Below are 19,182 nucleotides of genomic sequence, written 5' to 3' on the forward strand. Positions count from 1 at the left end.
ACCAGGCCTGGCCCTAGGGAGCACTGTCGCTGCAGTGGAAGGCCACCCCTGGTGCAGGGACACTGAGCCTCTGCGGTTGTCACAAAAACTGCCACGACTTGCCCCGCCCAGGACCCTTCGGCCTCCACACTGTGACAACGCATGCGCCTCCCTTGGAAGCCCCCATCCGGGGTGCGCCCTCTAGCGGCCGGAGTGGACCATGGCCGCCTCATGAAGGACTTGACCCCGGGAGAGAGTGTCAGCGGGCTGTGGAGGCAGCCCCGATGCTGGGAGAGTGTCAGCCACACCAAGTGCAGAAGGGTTGCTGGAGCGGCCGGGGCAGAGGGAGGGTGGAGGCACGGAAAGATCCAGGGATGTGGGCATGGGCTACGGAGAGGTGGACGTGCCTCAGAGAACGCCCCGCTCACCAAGCAGGGCCACTCTGTGGGTCACAAGCATGTGGCAGCCCACCCAGCTTCAGCGGGAGAAGACACACACTCCGTCTCTCAGTGGGAGGAGGTCAAGGTTGTGTCCCGTGATGTACTCCTTGGATGGGGGATCTTGTGTGGCCATCTCAGGGACTAGAGCGGGGACATACTTATCAGATAGACTCAGTGGCTTAACCCCACGCCAGCCGTTGGTTCCTCGCGTCCTAGTCTGCTGGCTTCCTCAGGGGCCTCCGCCCGTGGCTCTGGGGGTCCTTAGAGGGCTCCCGTTCGGCCAGCCTGGAAGGGAAGTGGGGCTGAAATGGGCTACATGGCCCCCGTGGGGTAGGGCGGCTGGGAGCTGGGTCTGGCCAAGCATCCGGGGGCGTCAGGAGGACACGGGTGGTGGGAGACACTTTCCTGTTGCATCCAGTGAGGGTGTGACCGGAGGAGCGGAGGGTCCTGCCTGACTCGGAGACGGACCCCTCCAGGTGAGCTTACTGCAGGACGGCGGGGCGGCCGCTGCGGAGGCGCGTCATGCCCTGGCGGTGCCAGCAAATGCAGCCCGGGAGGCCAGCCCCTGGGTTCTCAGGCCGCGCGCCCCAAACACGGATCCCCTGCTCTGGGGACACAGAGGTGGCTCCCGCCAACAGGCTCGCCCCTGCGGGCTGCACCAGTGGGAACTGGCAGTCCCCCAGGGTAGGCTGGGGACACAGAAGCTGTCACCTCAGTGCTTGGTGTCACTGAATACACAGCTCCTCTACTGCTGCCCTGTTTCCTGGATGCGCCACTGGAGTCAGAGCTAGAATGTCTTGCCAAGGTCCATCTGGGGTCCCAGGCCTAATTCCCAGTATCTGGGACAGCCCTGCTTCCACACTCGCTGAAAGCGAGTGACACTCACACACTTGCTGTGACCTTGGGTAAGTCCTTGTGAAGCCCAGGACTCCCACTTAAAGTGGGGACAGGACAGGGGCCACTCTGGGGGAGAGGAGGTCAGGGCAGGTTCCCTGGTGGTGGCAGGGGCCAGGACCCCGGCAGACCCAGGGTGGGGGAGTGGGTCCCCTGGTGCACAGCTGCACACCCTCGGGCCTCAGGCCAACCTCACCCCGCAGCTGGCCTCGCCACACCTGGGCTTGCGGTCACCAGGTCCCTGGCTCAGTCTCAGGACACTGTTCTGTCGCACAGCACAGGTGCAGACAGGCAAGGGTGGGGCACAGGGGAGACAGGCGTGGGGGAAGCCTGGAGGAAGAGCCACGTGTACCTGAGCTCGGTCACCTACTGAGAGAGACGCTGCCCCCCGCGGTGCCCACCCTGTCCCCCGGGGGCCTACCTCGCGCAGCCTGCACACCCTCGCCCACCTTGCTGCACAGCTGGTCCCGACCAACCTTCCCTTCAAGAGAACAGGAGCTGAGGTCTCGAAGTCCCGCCGGCCCCGGTGGCGGCACCTCCCAGCAGAGGACTGAGCTGAATTTTACAGGGCAAACTCTGGGTGCAGGAGCCCAGCCCAGAGGGTGCAGGCACCGGGTTGGGGAAGGGGCACTCCCTGGCCAGAGGGATGTCTGCTGGGCTGGCGGTGGCATTTTGGATTTGGCTTCAAGGTGGCCAGCAGCGACCTGAAACCTGGGGATGGGGCAGGGCCACTGGGAGCTGCTGAGCAAGCACCGCCCTCCTGCAGGGCTCAGGTGACATCTAGCCTGGGGCACGGGCCTCCAGTCCCCACCTGCTCCCTCCCCCATGGGAGCCAGTCTGCTGTCTGCTGGCCTGCCCACTGGTGGACCAGACATCCCTGCACCATCCGCCGGCCAGGCATTGGGATGGGGCTGCTCCGCTGGCTGCCTCTGCTCACACAGCTGGTGGTGGGGCAGCTGCAGGGGGCCAGGCCCCTGGGCCCCATCAAGGTCTTCGTGGTGCCCCACAGCCACATGGATGTGGGCTGGCTCTACACAATCCAGGTAGGTGCTGGGTGCCGTTCCCTGGACGCCCCCTGGCGCTGCCACCTCCGCCTCCCTACGGATCCCCAGATCCCCGTGGGCCTCTCTCCAGGTCTGCACCAGCAGGGAGGGTCTGGTTCCCAGTCTGCTCTGGACCACCTCCTGCCTGGGGGGCTCGGTCTCCCCACTGGATTGAGGGAGGACGGCAGGCCACTGGGGGCGGATGAGGGGTGCGCTGGCCGGGGTCCGGCCGCGGTCGTGCTCGTCCGGGATGCCCTCTGGGCCCCAGGTGCCCCCGCAGGGCAGGACGGTGCAGGTCTCAGAGCCACGCCCTGGTGCCCCTCTGCCCCGGGGACGCTCCTCCCAGGTGGCGTAGGGCTCAGTCTCCAATTCCCCATAGCTTGTCCTTCCAAGGCCACTTTCTGGCGGGGCCTTGCAGGCAGTCCAGCTAAGGTCAGTCCCTGTGCCCACCTTTCACCGTCCTTGTTGATGGACTGACTGCTTGCCCCACTGTGGGGAAGCCCCAGGGCGGGGGGAGGGGCTTTTCCCGGTTCATCGCTGCCATTCGCACGGCGCCTGGTGGACAGCGGACTCGCTCCACACTCTTTGCTGAATCAACGAGTGAATCAGCGCGAGAAGGAAGAGCGGGCAAGAGCCTGGCTTCCTTCAGCTTCTGGGCGGACGGTTGGGCCTCCTCACCCCGGCTGCCTCAGACCCTCCCTTGGAATGAGAGAGGAAATGCGTGGAAAGAGAACCAAGACCCTGTGTGGCTGTGGAGCGGTACCTTTGCAAAGGACACTAACAGTGTCCTTAAAGGAGCAGCCAGTTTTGGAGAGAGACTGAGGAGGGGGAGCGGATTGATGCTGAGGGTTAAGTCTGATCCCAGCACTTCGGAGCCCCTGGGGGTGGCAGCTCACCCGCAGGTGGAGGTGGCTTAAGTCCCCTGCCCTCCCCGCCCCCGCAGTTACAGAAGAGAAAACTGAGGGCCAGGGACGGTGGGTGCCTTGCCCAAGGTCACTCAGGAAGAACGCTGGAGCCTGCTGACTCTCCACCCAGGGCTCTTGTTGCGCCACTTACCCAGGAGCCTGGGCGCACTGGGCCCCTGGCGACCCAGGCTGCACAGCCCCCAGCCTGGGGGAGGCAGACGGGCAGCCCCGGGACACGCCAGGGGCAGCTGCTCTCAGCTGCCGCTCTTGGCACAGCCCCCACTTCCTGTCGGTCCAAGCAGGCCCCCAGGGGGCTCTTGGCTGTGCTGTCCTGAGGGCGCCCTCAGGGACAGGCAGCACGCCCGCTCTGGGACACTGCCCGAGGCGAGCGTCATGGTCTGAGTCCCCATGTCCCTCCCCAGGACAGCGTGTGCTCACAAAGGGGGAGGGCCTTGTCCTTCCCTCTGTCCCAGCCTCCCCTCTCAGGAGGCTGAGGGAAGAGCCCCAGGAGTTGTCACTTGAGGCAGGGCCCAGGGGCACTTGGTCACTGCGCCCCCCCTTGCTGGTGGCCCTCCCCAGGAGAACATGCGGGCCTACGTGGCCAACGTGTACAGCTCCGTGACGCAGGAGCTGACCCACAGGAAGTACCGGCGCTTCATCGTGGTGGAGCAGGAGTACTTCCGGCTGTGGTGGGACGGCGTGGCCTCGGAGAGGCAGAAGCAGCAGGTGACTCTATGGGCCACGTGCAGGGAGGCGGGGAGGTAGGCAGGGCACACGGGGGCCGTGCTCGGGGGCCGCGGCCGCGCGTGCGGTTGGCTCTCCCGCGAGGCGGCTGGTGGACAGCCATCGGGCTGCCCGGAAGGCGGCGGCCCCGTGCCGGGTGCTCAGCTGTGCTGCAAGGGCCCCTCCGTGTGGGCGCCCTGTGGTGGCCCTGAGCCCGCACCCTCTCCTTCGTTTCCGTGTCTGCACGGCCCCCACAGGCCCAGGCAGGTGCATGGCCCCCGTGGTTTACAGGTGGCAGCAGGTCTGAGCCACACATTTCGGGGAGTCAGGGAGGCCCTGTTCCGCGGAGAGGCAGCCTGGGACTGGCCCTGCCTCCGCCTCCCGGTGTGCTCACAGGCAGGGACAGGACTCTGTCCCTGCGGGTCACACATCTGTGGGTGGCAGTGACCTCCCCGTCCTCAGAGGGGCTGTCCCGAGAATGAAAGCCCAATATAAGCATCTAGAAACACACTCCCGAGCTTAGCCACCCCCTGCCCGACCAGGTACACGCCTGCCTTCAGCACAGTCCCTGAGCCTGAACTTCAGGGAGGCTGAGCGACTTGCTCAAGGAAGCCCCGTGGAAAAGGCCAAGCAGGGAGTCCCCCGGCGCTGTGTCTGAGGCTCAAGCTGGGCGGGCAAGAGGGGGAGCCTCGGAGTCGATGGGCGCGTGCCTGGCGCTGGGCTCCTACACTCCATGCTACTTCCCTGAGCCCTGCCTCTGGCCTGTGTGGCAGGGACAGTCACCCTGCTTTACAGAGATGGCCCAGGTTCAGAGAGGGCAGGGCGGGTGACTGTCCTGTAGCCACAGAGCTTACGCATGACAGGTAGGATTCTGATCCGGGCACGTCTGACGAGATATGTTCCAGGTGTCTCGTGAGCAGTCAGCACCTCCTTCCCTGGACACCCCCAAACACAGCTGCCTGCCTCCCATACCCATGCCCCGGACAGAAGAGGGTCCCCACAAAGACCTGAACAGGCAACTCAATGGCCCAGCTTGTGGGAGGCAGGGGTTTTTGTCTGCTTTCTTCATGGCTGAATCCCTGAAGCCCGGCCTGGGCCTGGCGGGCAGTGGGCGGCCACCCAAGACAGCACAGAGCAGGGGCTCGTTCCTCATTTGTCGGGCGGACGCAGTACAAAACTGTGCCTCCATAAGAAGTAAAAAGCCAGTCTGCGAATGGCGTGATGGTGTCCTGGCCACATTCTCTGGTCATCGTTATCTTCTGTTGTTTCACCTGTTCATTTAATGCTATTTAATGTTCTCCTAATATTTAAAAATATTAGAAATATGTCGGACAATGTGGATCAGATGAAGGATCTTCTGAAAAAAAAAAAAAACAAAAAAACAAAACACTTTCAGCCTATCACGAGAAAAACTCAAATTGAAGGACATTCTAGAAAATAACTTGTAATCTTCAAAATGGTCAAGCCCATAAAAAAAAAAAAAGAAAGGCCGAGGAGCTGCTACAAGTGAAAGGCAGTAGAGAGGAATGACGGTTAAAAGCAGCGCCCGCTCCCACAGTGAGTCTCGCAGGAAAAAGGACGTGCGTAGAGCTTTTGGCAAAACGGGATTAAAGCCTGCGGATTAGATAGTAGTGTGTTATGTTACATTTCCTGAGTTTGATCATTATACTATGATTAAAATCATCCCGTTCCCACAAACCCAAACTTGCTAACTTCTACTCTCAAATGGTTTACAAGCCGCTGCCCGGTGTGGGCAGAGAGGGGAGCATGGTCAGGACGCCAGGAGAGGTTACGGCCTGCAGACTCCGGGCCGCGGGTGCACGGGAGCTCTTTGTACAGCTCTCGCACATTGTCTCTAAGCTGGAATTCTTTCAAAAGTAAAAAATTTTAAAAAGATATACCAAGTGTCAGACACGGGCCAGGTGCTACTGTAGGTGGCGGCCATGGTGCCCGGATGCAGACAGTGTCCCGCCTCTGCGAGGAAGGCAGGTGAGGAGTCCCAGGCAGGGCACGTGAGACGCTGTAGGCGTGTCCCCGCAGAGCCGCCCAGGCTCGGCGTCGTGACCTGGCTTTTCCTTCTGCCCACCATGCCCAGGTTCGCCGGCTTGTGGCCCTCAGACAACTGGAGTTTGTCATCGGAGGCCAGGTCATGCACGATGAGGCTGTGACCCACATTGATGACCAGATCCTCCAGCTGACAGGTTCGGTCACCGTTCCCCATATCCAGGGTCCCTTGGGGGTCTCCATGCAGCGACTCGATGTCTGAATCCAGGTTCTGGGCTTCATCTTCCCCCCGAGTCGGAGCCCCTGACTGGTGAGAACGGCGACTGGCTGGTGCCACAGTCACGTCTGAGCTACTGCTGAGTTCAGGGGCTGCGAGCAGGGGTTTGACACCAGGTGGCCTGGCGGGATCTGGCTCTGCTCGTCCCCAGTGCTAGGAATCTGGGTAAGCGGTGTCCCCTCAGGGTGTCTCAATGTCTCCCTCATCAAAGTGGGTGTGATGGTAATTGAAAGAGACCATGTAAGTAAAGTGCAGTGATCCGTAGGAAATGCCCTTATATGTTAGAGCCTTCATTACCTTCATCTTCACCACCAGCTCCACAGCCATAATGGCCACCACCACCATCATCACCACCAGCACCACCACCAGCACCACCGTCACCACCACCACCACCACCACCACCACCACCACCACCACCACCACCACCACCATCACCACCACCACCACCACCACCACCACCATCACCACCACCGTCACCACCACCATCACCACCACCACCACCACCACCACCACCATCACCACCACCACCACCACCACCATCACCACCACCACCACCACCACCACCATCACCATCACCACCACCACCACCACCACCATCACCACCACCACCACCATCACCATCACCACCACCACCACCACCACCACCACCATCACCACCACCACCACCACCACCACCATCACCACCACCGCCACCACCACCACCACCACCATCACCACCACCACCACCACCACCATCACCACCACCACCACCATCACCATCACCACCATCACCACCACCACCACCATCACCATCACCACCACCACCACCACCACCACCACCATCACCACCACCACCACCACCACCACCATCACCACCACCACCACCACCACCATCACCACCACCACCATCACCACCACCACCACCATCACCATCACCACCACCACCACCACCACCACCACCATCACCACCACCACCACCACCACCACCATCACCACCACCGTCACCACCACCACCACCACCACCACCACCACCACCACCATCACCACCACCACCATCACCACCACCACCACCACCACCACCACCACCACCATCACCACCACCACCACCACCACCACCATCACCACCACCACCATCACCACCACCACCACCACCACCATCACCACCACCACCACCATCACCATCACCACCATCACCACCACCACCACCACCACCACCATCACCACCACCACCACCACCACCATCACCACCACCACCATCACCACCACCACCATCACCACCACCACCACCACCACCATCACCACCACCACCACCATCACCATCACCACCATCACCACCACCACCACCACCACCACCACCACCATCACCACCATCCACCACCACCACCACCACCACCACCATCACCATCACCACCACCACCACCACCACCACCACCACCACCACCATCACCACCACCACCACCACCACCACCACCACCACCACCACCACCACCACCACCACCATCACCATCACCACCACCACCACCACCACCACCACCATCACCACCATCACCACCACCACCACCACCACCACCACCACCACCACCACCACCACCGCCACCACCACCACCACCACCATCACCACCATCACCACCACCACCACCACCACCATCACCACCACCATCACCACCACCACCACCACCACCACCACCATCACCACCATCACCACCACCACCACCACCACCACCATCACAACCATCACCACTACCCTCCCCATTCAGGCTCAGTTGAGGAGTGTCACCTGCCGGGAACCCTCCTTCGGGTCTCTGCAGATCTTTACCTCCTCCCTCCTTCACCTGAAAACCACAGGTGGCCTCTGCCAGCCACCCGAGTCTGAGTCCTCTCCAGGGCCCCAGGGCTCAGCGCGGGGTCCAGCCAGTCCTGTGTGGTAGGCGTGGCCAGGAGCGGGTCCCTGGCGGGAGCTGACTGGCCCTATCAGGGAGCCCACAGGGGAACCGGCCCTGTCCTCTGGTCTCAGCTCACGTGCCCTCTGCCCTAAGCGTCTGAGGTCTAATCCTGCAGGCTGGACCTAGAACATGGCAAATGTGGGGTTGCATCCCAGTGGGACAGGAGGAGCCCCTTCTCCCCAGTGGATTCCATGTGGCTCCATTTCCAAAACCACCCATCCTCCTCCTACGTGCCACACTCCACCCGGAGTCGGCACGCGGTGGTGGCTCTGCAGCCGTGAATGAGTGAATGAGTGGCAGGACGGTCCCAGATGGGCCTTTGGTTGGTCACCTGGTGCTGCAGACCCTGCTGGCTGGGAGCAGGGCACCCAGTGCCCAGGAGGTGGGGCCCTCTGCGAGCGAGGGCGAGGGCTCCGCTCGTCCCCAGCATGGTGGCGCTGCTCTCTCTCTGCAGAAGGACACAGCTTTCTCTACGAGACATTCGGGGTCCGGCCGCAGTTCTCCTGGCAGGTCGACCCGTTTGGTGCGTCCGCCACAACACCCACGCTGTTTGCCCTGGCGGGGTTCAACGCCCACGTCATCTCCCGGGTCGACTATGACCTGAAGATGGCCATGCAGCAGGCTCAGGCGAGTGCTGGGCGCATGCATACTGCCCCCCACTTAGTTCCCTGTGTCCCCAAAGCCCCTGCCCTCAGGTCAGCGTGCTGTGCAGAGCCACCCTGGCAGCAATGTTCTAGAGAGCAGCGGAGACTTGCCCGGTGAGAGGCGGGCGGGAGCGGGTAAGCTCCAGGCGCACAAGACAAGTAACACTTGGGAGCCCCACAAAGGGCCACGCTGAGCACACACTGGGTGTGTCAGCTCATCGCACCGGCAAGTAACTCTGTGAGCAGGGTGTGACATCCCATCTTCTATGGCTTGAACTCAAGTCGGAGGGGAGTCAGGGAACGTGTGTGTCCCAGAGATGCAGCTAACAGAATCAGGATGCGATCCCTGCTTGTTACCCTGAGCACTTTCTATCCATCTGAACTACAAAGCAGAGGCTACCCGCTCAGTGATAGGTGATGAGCTCCCTGTGGCTGGGGACATTCAAGCAGAGCTTGTCTCGCAGGTGGCCCTGAGAAGGAGGTGGGTGAATGAGCAGGCAGGCTCTTCAGGAGGGCAGGCCCACCACCGCCTGTGGCTTTGGGGGGTGAGATCGGATCTTCAGGAGGAGGCAGCCTGGGACCAAGGGGAGGGCAGCCGGAGACCCCCCGAAGGGCTGCGGGAGGTGGAACCGGCCGCCGTGCCGGTCCTCGGCCCTCACTCTGCTCCTGGTGTGCAGGGGCTGCAGTTCGTGTGGCGAGGGTCCCAGTCCCTGGCGGCGCAGCAGGAAATCTTCACGCACGTCATGGACAAGTTTAGCTACTGCTCGTGAGCACTTGTTCTGGCTGGGCCCTGTCCCGAGCACTGTCCCCATGTCAAATCAGCTACGCCCCTCACCGTGCCCCTGAGGGGGGGCCACTGAGTGTTCCATGTCACACAAAGAGAAACTGAGGCAGAGCCACTCAGCCAAGGTCCCCACGGTTAGCGAAGGTGGTGGAACTGGCGTTTGGTTCGGGTTCAGGCCTCGTGCCCTGCGAGCGGCCAGCCCTCGGGGCCCGGGGGCTGTGGACGGGGGTAGCGGGAGGGGTAGCCCCTCTTCGCACAGGAGAGACAAGAGGGCACGACAGAGGGACTGCTGGGAGAGGGGTGCCCGGCGGCTCCCTGCCAGGCGTCACCATTTGTCAGGCCCGCTCTGTGCCGGGCACTGTTTGTTTCCATCAATTACTGTCACTTAATCCTCATAACAGCCTTCAGAACATGTGTCAACGAGGAGATTGAGGTTTGGAGAGGCTCGAGTGGCCGTTCCTGGGGGCTGGCCCAGGATCCACTGTTTGTCACCCTATGCCACCCAGTATGAGACAGGGACAACCCTAACCGCAGCCCGGCTAGACCCCTGAGGCTGATTCATTCTTAGGTCAGAGCTGCGCCAAGCCGGGTTGGAGCCCGAGGCTGCAGGGGAACCCTGAGGCTCCTTCTGTCTTTGGTTAACACTTGGAGGTTTCGTTCCCCATGATTTTTTGTATTTATTTGATTTTCTAAAACATTGCCTTAAACTTCACCGATGCTGGTGCCGAGGCTCGAGGCGGCCCCTTTCTTTTTGTGCCCAAGGCAGGCAGCTCCCTTGCCGCACCCAGTCCCGGCCAGGCCCTCGGTCCTTCAGCCCTTCTCTGGTGGGCGCGGAGGTGCCCTGCAAGGAGTAGTCTAATGAATCCCGTGGCGCGCATGGTGCCCCGGGACACAGAGGGGGCGGGCGCCATGGGACAGCCGAAGCATCGTGGGCCCAGGGGAGCGGCACGCCCGGGGTCCCGCGCTGGTGAGCGTGGGGCCTGGATGGGAGCCCCCCTGCCTGCCTGCCGAGACCTGCGCGTCGCGCTGCAGGGGGGACGGGCGCCAGCGCGGCGTGCAGGCCCAAGCTGCCCTGTGGTCGGGCGGAGCTCTGCCTGTCCTCTGGGGCCTCCAGGCCGCCTCCTTTCTGGGGGCAGGGCCCTCTAACCCTTCTCTCTCCCGCAGGGACGGGTTTTACTGGGAAGGTCAGGCTCAGTTCCCGGACCCGCCCAAGAACGGGCAGTACCCCAACATGGAGGAGCCCGTCACCGAGTACACCATCAGGAAATACATGAATGCCCTGGTGGAGGAGGTGAAGCGGCGGGCCACCTGGTTCCGGACCCCGCACGTCCTCTGGCCCTGGGTAAGCGGCGCCCCAGGCCCGGCCCCCCGCATCCCGACCCGGTCAGCCCTCCTTCCCCGCCCGCCCCCAGGTCCCATCCCCTGCGGACTCAGCCCCCGCCTCCCCCCGAAATACAGCCCCCTGCCCGAGGCTCTCTCCTCCTGTTTTGGTCTTGACGGCCTTTCTCTTTTTCTTTTAATGACATTTTGGTTTTTTTTTTTTTTGCTCTTTTTATTTGTTACTACATTTTCCTATAGGTGAAGATATTAATTAAAATATTTTTTGAAAACTATAAAACTCCACACACTATGTCAATAGGTCGATTGTATGATATTTAACCTAACTACCTATGTAATAGTATGTATATATGACTTTAGATGAGACTTGAGGCTTACATTTTTATTTTGTTACTTTATTTTTTCTTTATTTTTATTGCTGACACTATTACAGGCGTCCCCACGTCCCCCCACCCTTTGCCTGCCTCCGCGCGGCCCCCCGCCCCCGCCCGCACCGCGCCGCTGTCTGTGCCCACGGATTAGGCACCTCTGAGCTTCGGCAGATCCCTGCACCGGGTGTCATTCAGCCTCCCCGGCCCCTGCGCCCGCCGCCCCGATAGCTGTCAGTCTCCTCCACGTGTCCACGCCTTTGTTTCTACTTTGTTTGTCAGTGTATTTGTTCATTAGATTCCATATATAGGTGAGATCATGTGGTATTTGTCTTTCCCTGGCTGGCTGATTTCTCTTAGCATAATAGTCTCCAGGTCCGTCCACGCTGTTGCAAAAGGTAAGATTTCCTTTTCTACGGCCACGTAGTGTTCCGCCGTGTAAATGTGGCACAGCTGTTTTATCCGCTCATCTCCTGATGGGCACTTGGGCTGCTTCCAGACCTTGGCGATCGTAAATAACACTGCTGTGAACACAAGGATGGGGGTAGTCTTATACAAATACCACATTTCCTTATCCATTCATCTATCGACAGACACTTGGGTTGCTTTCACGTACTGGCTGTTGCAAATAATGCTGCTATGAATATGAGCGCAGGTATCTTTTAGAATTAGTGTTTTGTGTTCTTTGGCTAAGTACCCAGAAGTGGAATTGCTGAATCATATGGTAATTCTATCTCTAATTTTTTGAGGAAGCTACACACCGTTTTTCGCAGCGGCTGCCCCAATTCGCATCCCGGCTGACACGCCCTTCCTCCACGTCCTCGCCGGCACTTGCCTCTCGTCTTTGTGACACTCTCACAGGTGTGAGGTGACATGTTTTGGTGGTTTCGATTTGCATCTCTCTGATGATCAGTGACGCTGAGTACCGTTTCCCGTGTCTGTTGGCTGGCTGTGTTCTCTCTGGAAAAACGTCTACTTGAATCCTTTGCCTGTTTTTAAATTGGATTGTTTGTTTTTTTTGCTATTGACTTGTGTTCTTTATGTATTTTGGATATTAAGCCCTTATCAGATACATGAATTGCAAATATTTTCTTCCGTTTGCTAGGTTGCTTTTCATCTTGATGGTTTCCTTTACTGTGCAGAAGCTTTCAGTTTGAATATAGCCCCATATGTTTCTTTTTGCTTTTGCTGTGTTTGCTTATGGTACCAAAGCCAAAAAATCACCACCAAGACTGATGTCAAAGAGCTTGTTACCTATGTTTTCTTGTAGGAGTTCTATGGTTTCAGGTCTCATGTGGAAGCCTTTCATCCATGTGAGTGAGTTTTTGTGCCTGGTATAAGATAGTGATCCAATTTCATTCTTTTTCATGGGTGTCCAGTTTTTCAAACATCATTTATTGAGGAGCTAGTCTTTTCCCCATGGCATATTCTTGGCTAATTTGCCATAAATTAATCAAACATATATGTATGGGATTATTTCTGGGCTTTCTTTTCTGTTCCATTGATCAATATGATTGTTTTTATGCTAATATCCTACTGTTTTGATTACTATAGCTTTGAAAAAAAATTTGAAATCAGCTTGATGTGTCCAGCTATGTTTTTCTTTCTCAAGATTGCTTCTGCTGTTTGAGGCTGTGTGTGTGTGTGTGTGTGTGTGTGTGGTTCCATACAAATTTCAGGATTGTTTGTTTTACTTCTGTGAAAAGTGCCGTTTGAATGTCCGTAGGGACTGCGTCGCACCTGCAGATTGCTTTGGGTGGTGTGGGCATTGCGACAGCCCTAGTTCTTCCAATCCATGTGTTTGCGGCATCTTCAATTTTTTTCATCAGTGTTGTGTGGTTTCAATGTACAGGTCTTTCACCTTCTTGGTTAAATTTATTGCTAGGTATTTTATTGTTTTTGATGGATTGTGAATGGAACTGTTTTTAAATTTTTCTCTCTGAGAGCTTATTAGTATGTAGAAATGCAACTGATTTTTGTGTATTGATTTTGTATCCTGCAATTTTACTGCGTTTATTAGTTCTGACAGTTTTGTAGAGTCTTTAGGGTTCTCTCTGTATAATGTCTTTTGCAAATAAGGACAGTTTTACTTCTCCCTTTCCAGTTTGGATGCCTTTTATTTCTTTTTCCTTGCCTAATTGCTGTAGCTGAGGCTTCCAATACTATGTTGAATAAAAGTGGGGAGGGGGCACCCTTGCCTTGTTCTTGATCTTGGAAGGAAAACATCCAGCTTTTCTCCATCGAACTGGATGCTGGATGTGGGCTTGTCATATATGGCCTTCGTTATGTTGAGGGACACCCCCTCTATCTCCTCTTTGCGGAGGGGTTTTTTAAATCATAAATGGATGTTGACTTTTGTTAAATGCTTTTTCTGCATCTATTGGGCTGATCGTAGGGTTTTTACCCTTCACTTTGTTAATGCGACGTATCACATTGATTGTGGTGGATGTTGATCCACCCTTGCAGCCCTGGAATAAATCCCACTTGATCATGATGTATGATCTTTTTAATGTATTTTTGAAATCAGTTTGCTAATATTTTGTTGAGAATTTTTGTACCTGTGGTCACCTGGGATGTTGATCTGTACTTTTCTTTTCTTGCAATGTCTGTCTGAATTTGGCATCAAGGTGATGTTGGCCTTGTAAATGAGTTTGGAAATGTTCTCTCTTCTATTTTTTTTTTTGAAAGATTTTAGAAGGATTGGTATTCATTCTTCTTTAAGTATTTTATAGCATCAACAAGTGAAGTTAATCTGGTTCTGGACTTTGGTTTGTTTAGAGCTTTTTGATTACTGACTGATTCAATCTCTTTGCTAGTAACATGTCTGTTCAAATTTTCTGTTTGTCCTTATCCAGTCTTAGTATGTTTCTAGCAATTCTGACTTTGTCTTTTTGAAGGTGAAGTTACGGTCAATACATGTGAGTCATGGCTATTCTCATTGTTGTTCATAATTATCATGGTATTACAATTAATTATTTTGATGAGCAGTAACACTAAATGACTTTTAGAAATGCAAAGGAGTGAAATGAATCAGAGAAAGACAAGTACGGTATGATTCCACTTACATGTGAAATTTAAAAACATGAAACACACAGAGCCCTGGTTGGTGCGGCTCAGTTGGTTGAAGCATCGAGCTATAACCAGGGGGTTGCGGGTTTGATTCCCAGTCCCAGCACATAGGGGAGGCCATCCATCGATGCTTCTTTCTCTCTTCCTCTCCCTCTCCAGGCAATGAAAAAAAGCGCCCTTAGGTGAGGATTAAAACAACAACAACAACACACACACACAACACAGAGAAAAAGAGATCAGATCTGTGGTTGTCTGTGTGGGGGTGGGTGAAGGTAGTCAAAATGTACCTGAATGTCTCCTTCTAAGATAACAGATTATCAAGCAAAGGAGACACACGTGAGCCGGGCAGAGGGCAGACGGAGAGGGAGACGCCCAGGGAATTCGGCTGCGGGAGCTGGTCTGGGGCCTGGGCGGACCCCGTGGGGACAGGAGGGCGGCCGCCGGGGACCATGATGGGCCTGAGCCCCTCGGCCTGGCCAGGCTGAACTCTGCCCTCAGGACAGGCCGTTGTCTCTGTGCCCCGCCCGCAGGGATGTGACCGGCACTTTTTCAACGCCACAGTGCAGTTTGCCAACATGGACCTCCTGCTGGGCTACATCAACAAGCAAGCAGCCAAGCTTGGTGTCACAGTGCAGTACGCCACTCTGGATGAGTACTTCCACGCCGTGCACACGCACAGGGTCACCTGGCAGGTCCGCAGCCACCAGGACTTCCTGCCCTATTCCTCAGGTACTAGTCTCTGGGGCCGGGGGCGGGCAATTTGGTGCTAGGGCGGGTGCCCCCCATAGTGTCTGCTCTTCCAGCCTGGGAGGCTGGCCCTGTCCCCACCTACCTGTGCCACCCGGACATCCTGGCTGCCGCACACGAGGCCTGGCTCCCAGCGTTGCCCACATGCGGCGCCCACTCCCCGCCGCCGCTGCCCCCCGGGTCTTGACCCTGGCGGTGCTCCTGGCCGAAAGAGCCCCCTCCCGCCTTCTCTTCCTGAGTAAGTTCTGCCGACCTTGTAATGCCACCTCCTCCAGGAGCTTTCCTGACATGAAGGCTCCATCAGGTGGCTCCTGTGTGTCCACTGGCCCCAGTTTTCCTTCTATTACTACACAGTCGTAATCAGGGGACCCTGTCTGCTTCACACCTGTGTCCTGGAGGCTGGGACTGTGCTGGCTACAAACAGCACAGTGAGGGGTCAGGAGTGATGCTCTTGAACTGAGCCTGCCTCGCGGCTGCGTGCAAGTCCTGGGACTGTTGCGCCTCCGCGAAACGAGGACATGAGCGGCCCTTAGGCTATCGAGTTGTAAAAATAAAGTGTGACGAGGAAAGCTCATAGCCTAGCGTCCGGCACAGAGCCAGGGCTCAGCAGGTGCGGTGTTAATAATTATGGTGCCATCCCTGGTCCTGTTGCGCCAGGCCCTGCCCGGGATGGGTCCATGCGATCCCTGCCGAGGACGCTGCTGCCGGGCGCCCCTCCCAGGCCTGCCCGCCCCGTGGGAGTGTGGGGGGTGGGGTTGGGGCCTCCGGGTGGGCGGGGATCAGCGGTGCCCTGTGGGCGAGCCCAGGTGGGCTCGGCTCCTCTGATGCGGAGGAGGCTGGTAGGAGGGACGGCGAGCCGGGCTGTGCCTGCGAGCACCGGGGACCTGGGACGGCCACAGGCCGGGCTGGTGCTGGGCTCAGAGGTCGGGCGTTGGCGTGTCCTTGCCTGACATGGACCCTCAGTGTGGCCCTGGAGACTGGAGGCCTGGGTCTACCTGACCCTGCAGCCGTGGCCTTGCCCCCAGGGCATGTGGCTGGCTGTTCTCGACTGACCCAGGCCCTGGGGGAAGCTGGGGAGGGGGGTCCGGCCCAGCGCCCGCAGGAAGCAGGAGGCAGACAGGCTTGGGGGCACCCTTGCTGCCTGCCCACCTCGGTCAGGCCTTGTCATCTGTTGGGGGTGGGGGTCGGGACAGCAACTCCTGGGGTCTCTCAGCTCCGTCCACCCTCCTCCCATCCATCCTCCCAGGGCTGAAATGCGGGCCTGTCCGGGACTCCCCATTGTCCCCGGAGCCACACACACTCAGAGGCCACGGCCAGCGCTCAGGGCCCTTCTCAGCTGGACCCTGCCCCTCCCCTGATCTCAGCCCCCCGTCCAGTTTCCCTGGTCCTCCCCGGGTGTTCTCGTCCCCCATCAGGGCCTTCCGCAGCCTGGGGCAGTTCTGGCGCGGCCGGGGCAGGGGCCCTGGGTTACGGCTGCGCCCGTGGCTCCCCGGGTGACCCATGCTGACCGCGCCCTCCCTGGGGGCCCCACGGGCAGGAAACTCACCCCTGCCCCGGCCCTTGTCTCCCAGAAATGCTAATGGCCTGGACCGGCTTCTACACGTCCCGCAGCCAGCTCAAGGGGCTGGCGAGGCAGGCCAGCGCCCTGCTGCACGCCGGGGAGTCCATGTTCACACGCTACATGTGGCCAGCCCCCCGCGGGTCCCTGGACCCCGCCTGGGCCCTGAAGCAGCTCCAGCAGCTCCGCTGGGCAGTGTCTGAGGTAACGTCACACTTCTCGGCGACAGTCACGGGATGGGAACCTCCTGTATGGAGTCGTCTCCATACAGCTCCTGGTCACTGGGGGTCCACGTCACAGATGAGAACACCAAGGTCGCCTTTGGCGACAGAGCTGGGACAGGGTGGTGCAGGACGGCCTGACAGCACCAGCTGGCGGCCCCAGGGAGCTTTAGGGCCGGATTGACCCAGACGGCAAAGGGCAAGGCGCAGCAGCCTTGTGTCCAGGGTCCTGTCTGGATTCGGCTTTGGTCGGACTGTGCGGCTTCGGGTATGGGCGCTCCCTCCCTGTGCCCAGCTCCCTCCCTGTGCAATGAGAGCCATGTGCCCACCCAGCTGGGCGGAGGGGCAGCCGAGTGCCACCTCTGGGCATGGCAGCGGCCACACAGCAGGCCGCCCCTATTTCAACCGGCCTCAGAGCTGAGGATGGTGGCGGAGCCGGGAGTGCCCCAAGGCGATATCACGGTGTGAAACCAGGGCGGGTCCCTTCCCAGAGTCTGCCCCAGGCTGGGGACTCACTCAGGTGGTGGGTTTCCGCAAGGTCAGAAAAAGATGCGCAGCCACCCGCAGCCTCAGTTGCCTCTTCTGTGACGGGGAGGGGCCGTGCCTCTCCCTGTAGCTTCTGAGCGGAAGGGTAGCCAAGCCCGGGTGCCGCCAGGTGCCTAGGGTGCGCTTTGCAGGGGCAGGCCCTGACCCCGCTGTTCTCTGTCTGGTGGGGGTCCCAGGTCCAGCACCATGATGCGATCACTGGGACCGAGGCCACCAAGGTGAGTGACATGTTTGTGGAGCACCTGAGCGTGGGGATGGAGGGCGTGCTCCAGCTGATGGTCTCCATCGTCCTGGGCAGGACCCAAGCCCACGCCGGTGAGCAAGGCCCTGCAGGGCAGGCTGGGGGCTGGGGGTGAGCAGGGGCTCCGGCCTGTCTAAGAAGAGAGCCCGGGTGTCCAGGGAGGGGGCCCAGACCACCTGAACTTCAGACTCAGGAGCCACAACCCTTGTGTGGTCTGGCCCTGGCCCGACCTTGGGCAGGTGCCACCTCCCCTCAAAGCCTCTGCTTTCTCTCCCCACACCGAGGCACCGGCCCGGCCGACCCCGGGTGGGAGTCGATGTGGTGCCACACGGACTGTGCCGGCCAGAGCTGTTGCTGGCCACGCGCCCCAGCTGAGGACACAGACAGAGGCCTGGGGGCCGTGGGCTTGCTGGGGTCACGCAGGCCAGGAGGGGCTGAACCTGCAGCCTTGCGCTGCCCGCCTTGGTTGAGGAGGCAGGCGTCCTCGGGAACCTGGTCTCAGCCTGGCTCCTGGCACGAGTCCCCATGTCCCGAGCTCAGCTGGGGTACACGTCATCTCAGCGCAGTGTCCTTGGCCGTGGGTGCTTCACAGGGATGCAGTGACGGGTCACACCAGTTTGAGGGACTCGAGGGGGTTCCAAACCCGGAAAGACTTACTGTGCACAAGGCTGCCAGCCGGTCCCCGGCCCCCACCCTCAGCCTGCGCTCTGTCACCATGCACGCCTCACCTCCAGTGCCGCTGCTCACCCTTCCCTCTGTGTCTGCGTGTGGCCCCGTCCCACCTTCACACTCTGGGTGGCCCGTGGGGACAGGCAGCACACAGGGTGCCTGCCCACAGGAGAGGCAGCAGCGGAAAGAGCTAGAATCAGGGCAGCGACCGTACTGCCTGGCACGGCAGTCCTGCCCCATGAGCTCACGCGGGCGGCACCCCAAGCAAGGAGCAGGCGGAGATGGCTAAGGCAGGAGAGCATCCCAGCGGCGGCCTGGGCAGAGGCGGGGCTGGATGCTGTGCGAGGTGTTCAGGGGTCAAAGGGCGTGGCCAGAGCGCGCGGCGTGGGTGCAGAACAGAACAGAAAGGGACGCCGGGTCCACGCCGCAGGGTCTCCAACGCTGGGCTGGGCAATTGGACTGACCTTCCAGGTGCCAGAGAACCCACCAGTCACTCCCAGGGACAGGCACTCAAAGTTCGGGAGCCAGAGCCTAGGACGGGGCCACCTTGGGCGGGTGACTCTGCTTCTCTGGGCCTCAGTTTTCTCCTCGGCCGGGTGGGCTGGCAGGGCAGGGGAGCAGGGAGCACATGGAACCGCAGCTATCCAGAGGGACCCTGTCCCCTTCCTGCCTCCCCTGCCTGTGACAGGGACACTGCACTGAGCTGTGTGCAGTGCCCAGCACGGGTGACCACCCCCTGTCCCCGTCCCTGTCCTTGGACCCCCTGGGAGCGCGGCAGAGCCAGGGCTCACCGCCGCAGTTTCCCGGCAC

General features: G+C 59.3%; 1 protein-coding gene across 1 annotated transcript in view; it reads left to right on the forward strand.

Moving 5' to 3' along the window:
• Positions 1-2,218: 2,218 nt before the first annotated feature.
• The window catches only part of MAN2B2 (mannosidase alpha class 2B member 2), a 30,592-nt gene continuing 13,628 nt past the window's right edge, over positions 2,219-19,182 (forward strand). The window contains 9 exon segments of the mRNA XM_054581829.1: positions 2,219-2,356; positions 3,841-3,987; positions 6,080-6,185; positions 8,642-8,814; positions 9,509-9,623; positions 10,752-10,957; positions 14,921-15,119; positions 16,709-16,899; positions 17,639-17,807. Coding sequence (XP_054437804.1) covers positions 2,219-2,356; positions 3,841-3,987; positions 6,080-6,185; positions 8,642-8,814; positions 9,509-9,623; positions 10,752-10,957; positions 14,921-15,119; positions 16,709-16,899; positions 17,639-17,807 — 1,444 coding nt within the window.

This window comes from Pteronotus mesoamericanus, unplaced genomic scaffold (assembly GCF_021234165.1).
Source record: "Pteronotus mesoamericanus isolate MK-2021 breed Mesoamerican mustached bat unplaced genomic scaffold, CSHL_Meso_final contig_68, whole genome shotgun sequence".
NCBI classification, from domain to species: Eukaryota; Metazoa; Chordata; class Mammalia; order Chiroptera; family Mormoopidae; genus Pteronotus; species Pteronotus mesoamericanus.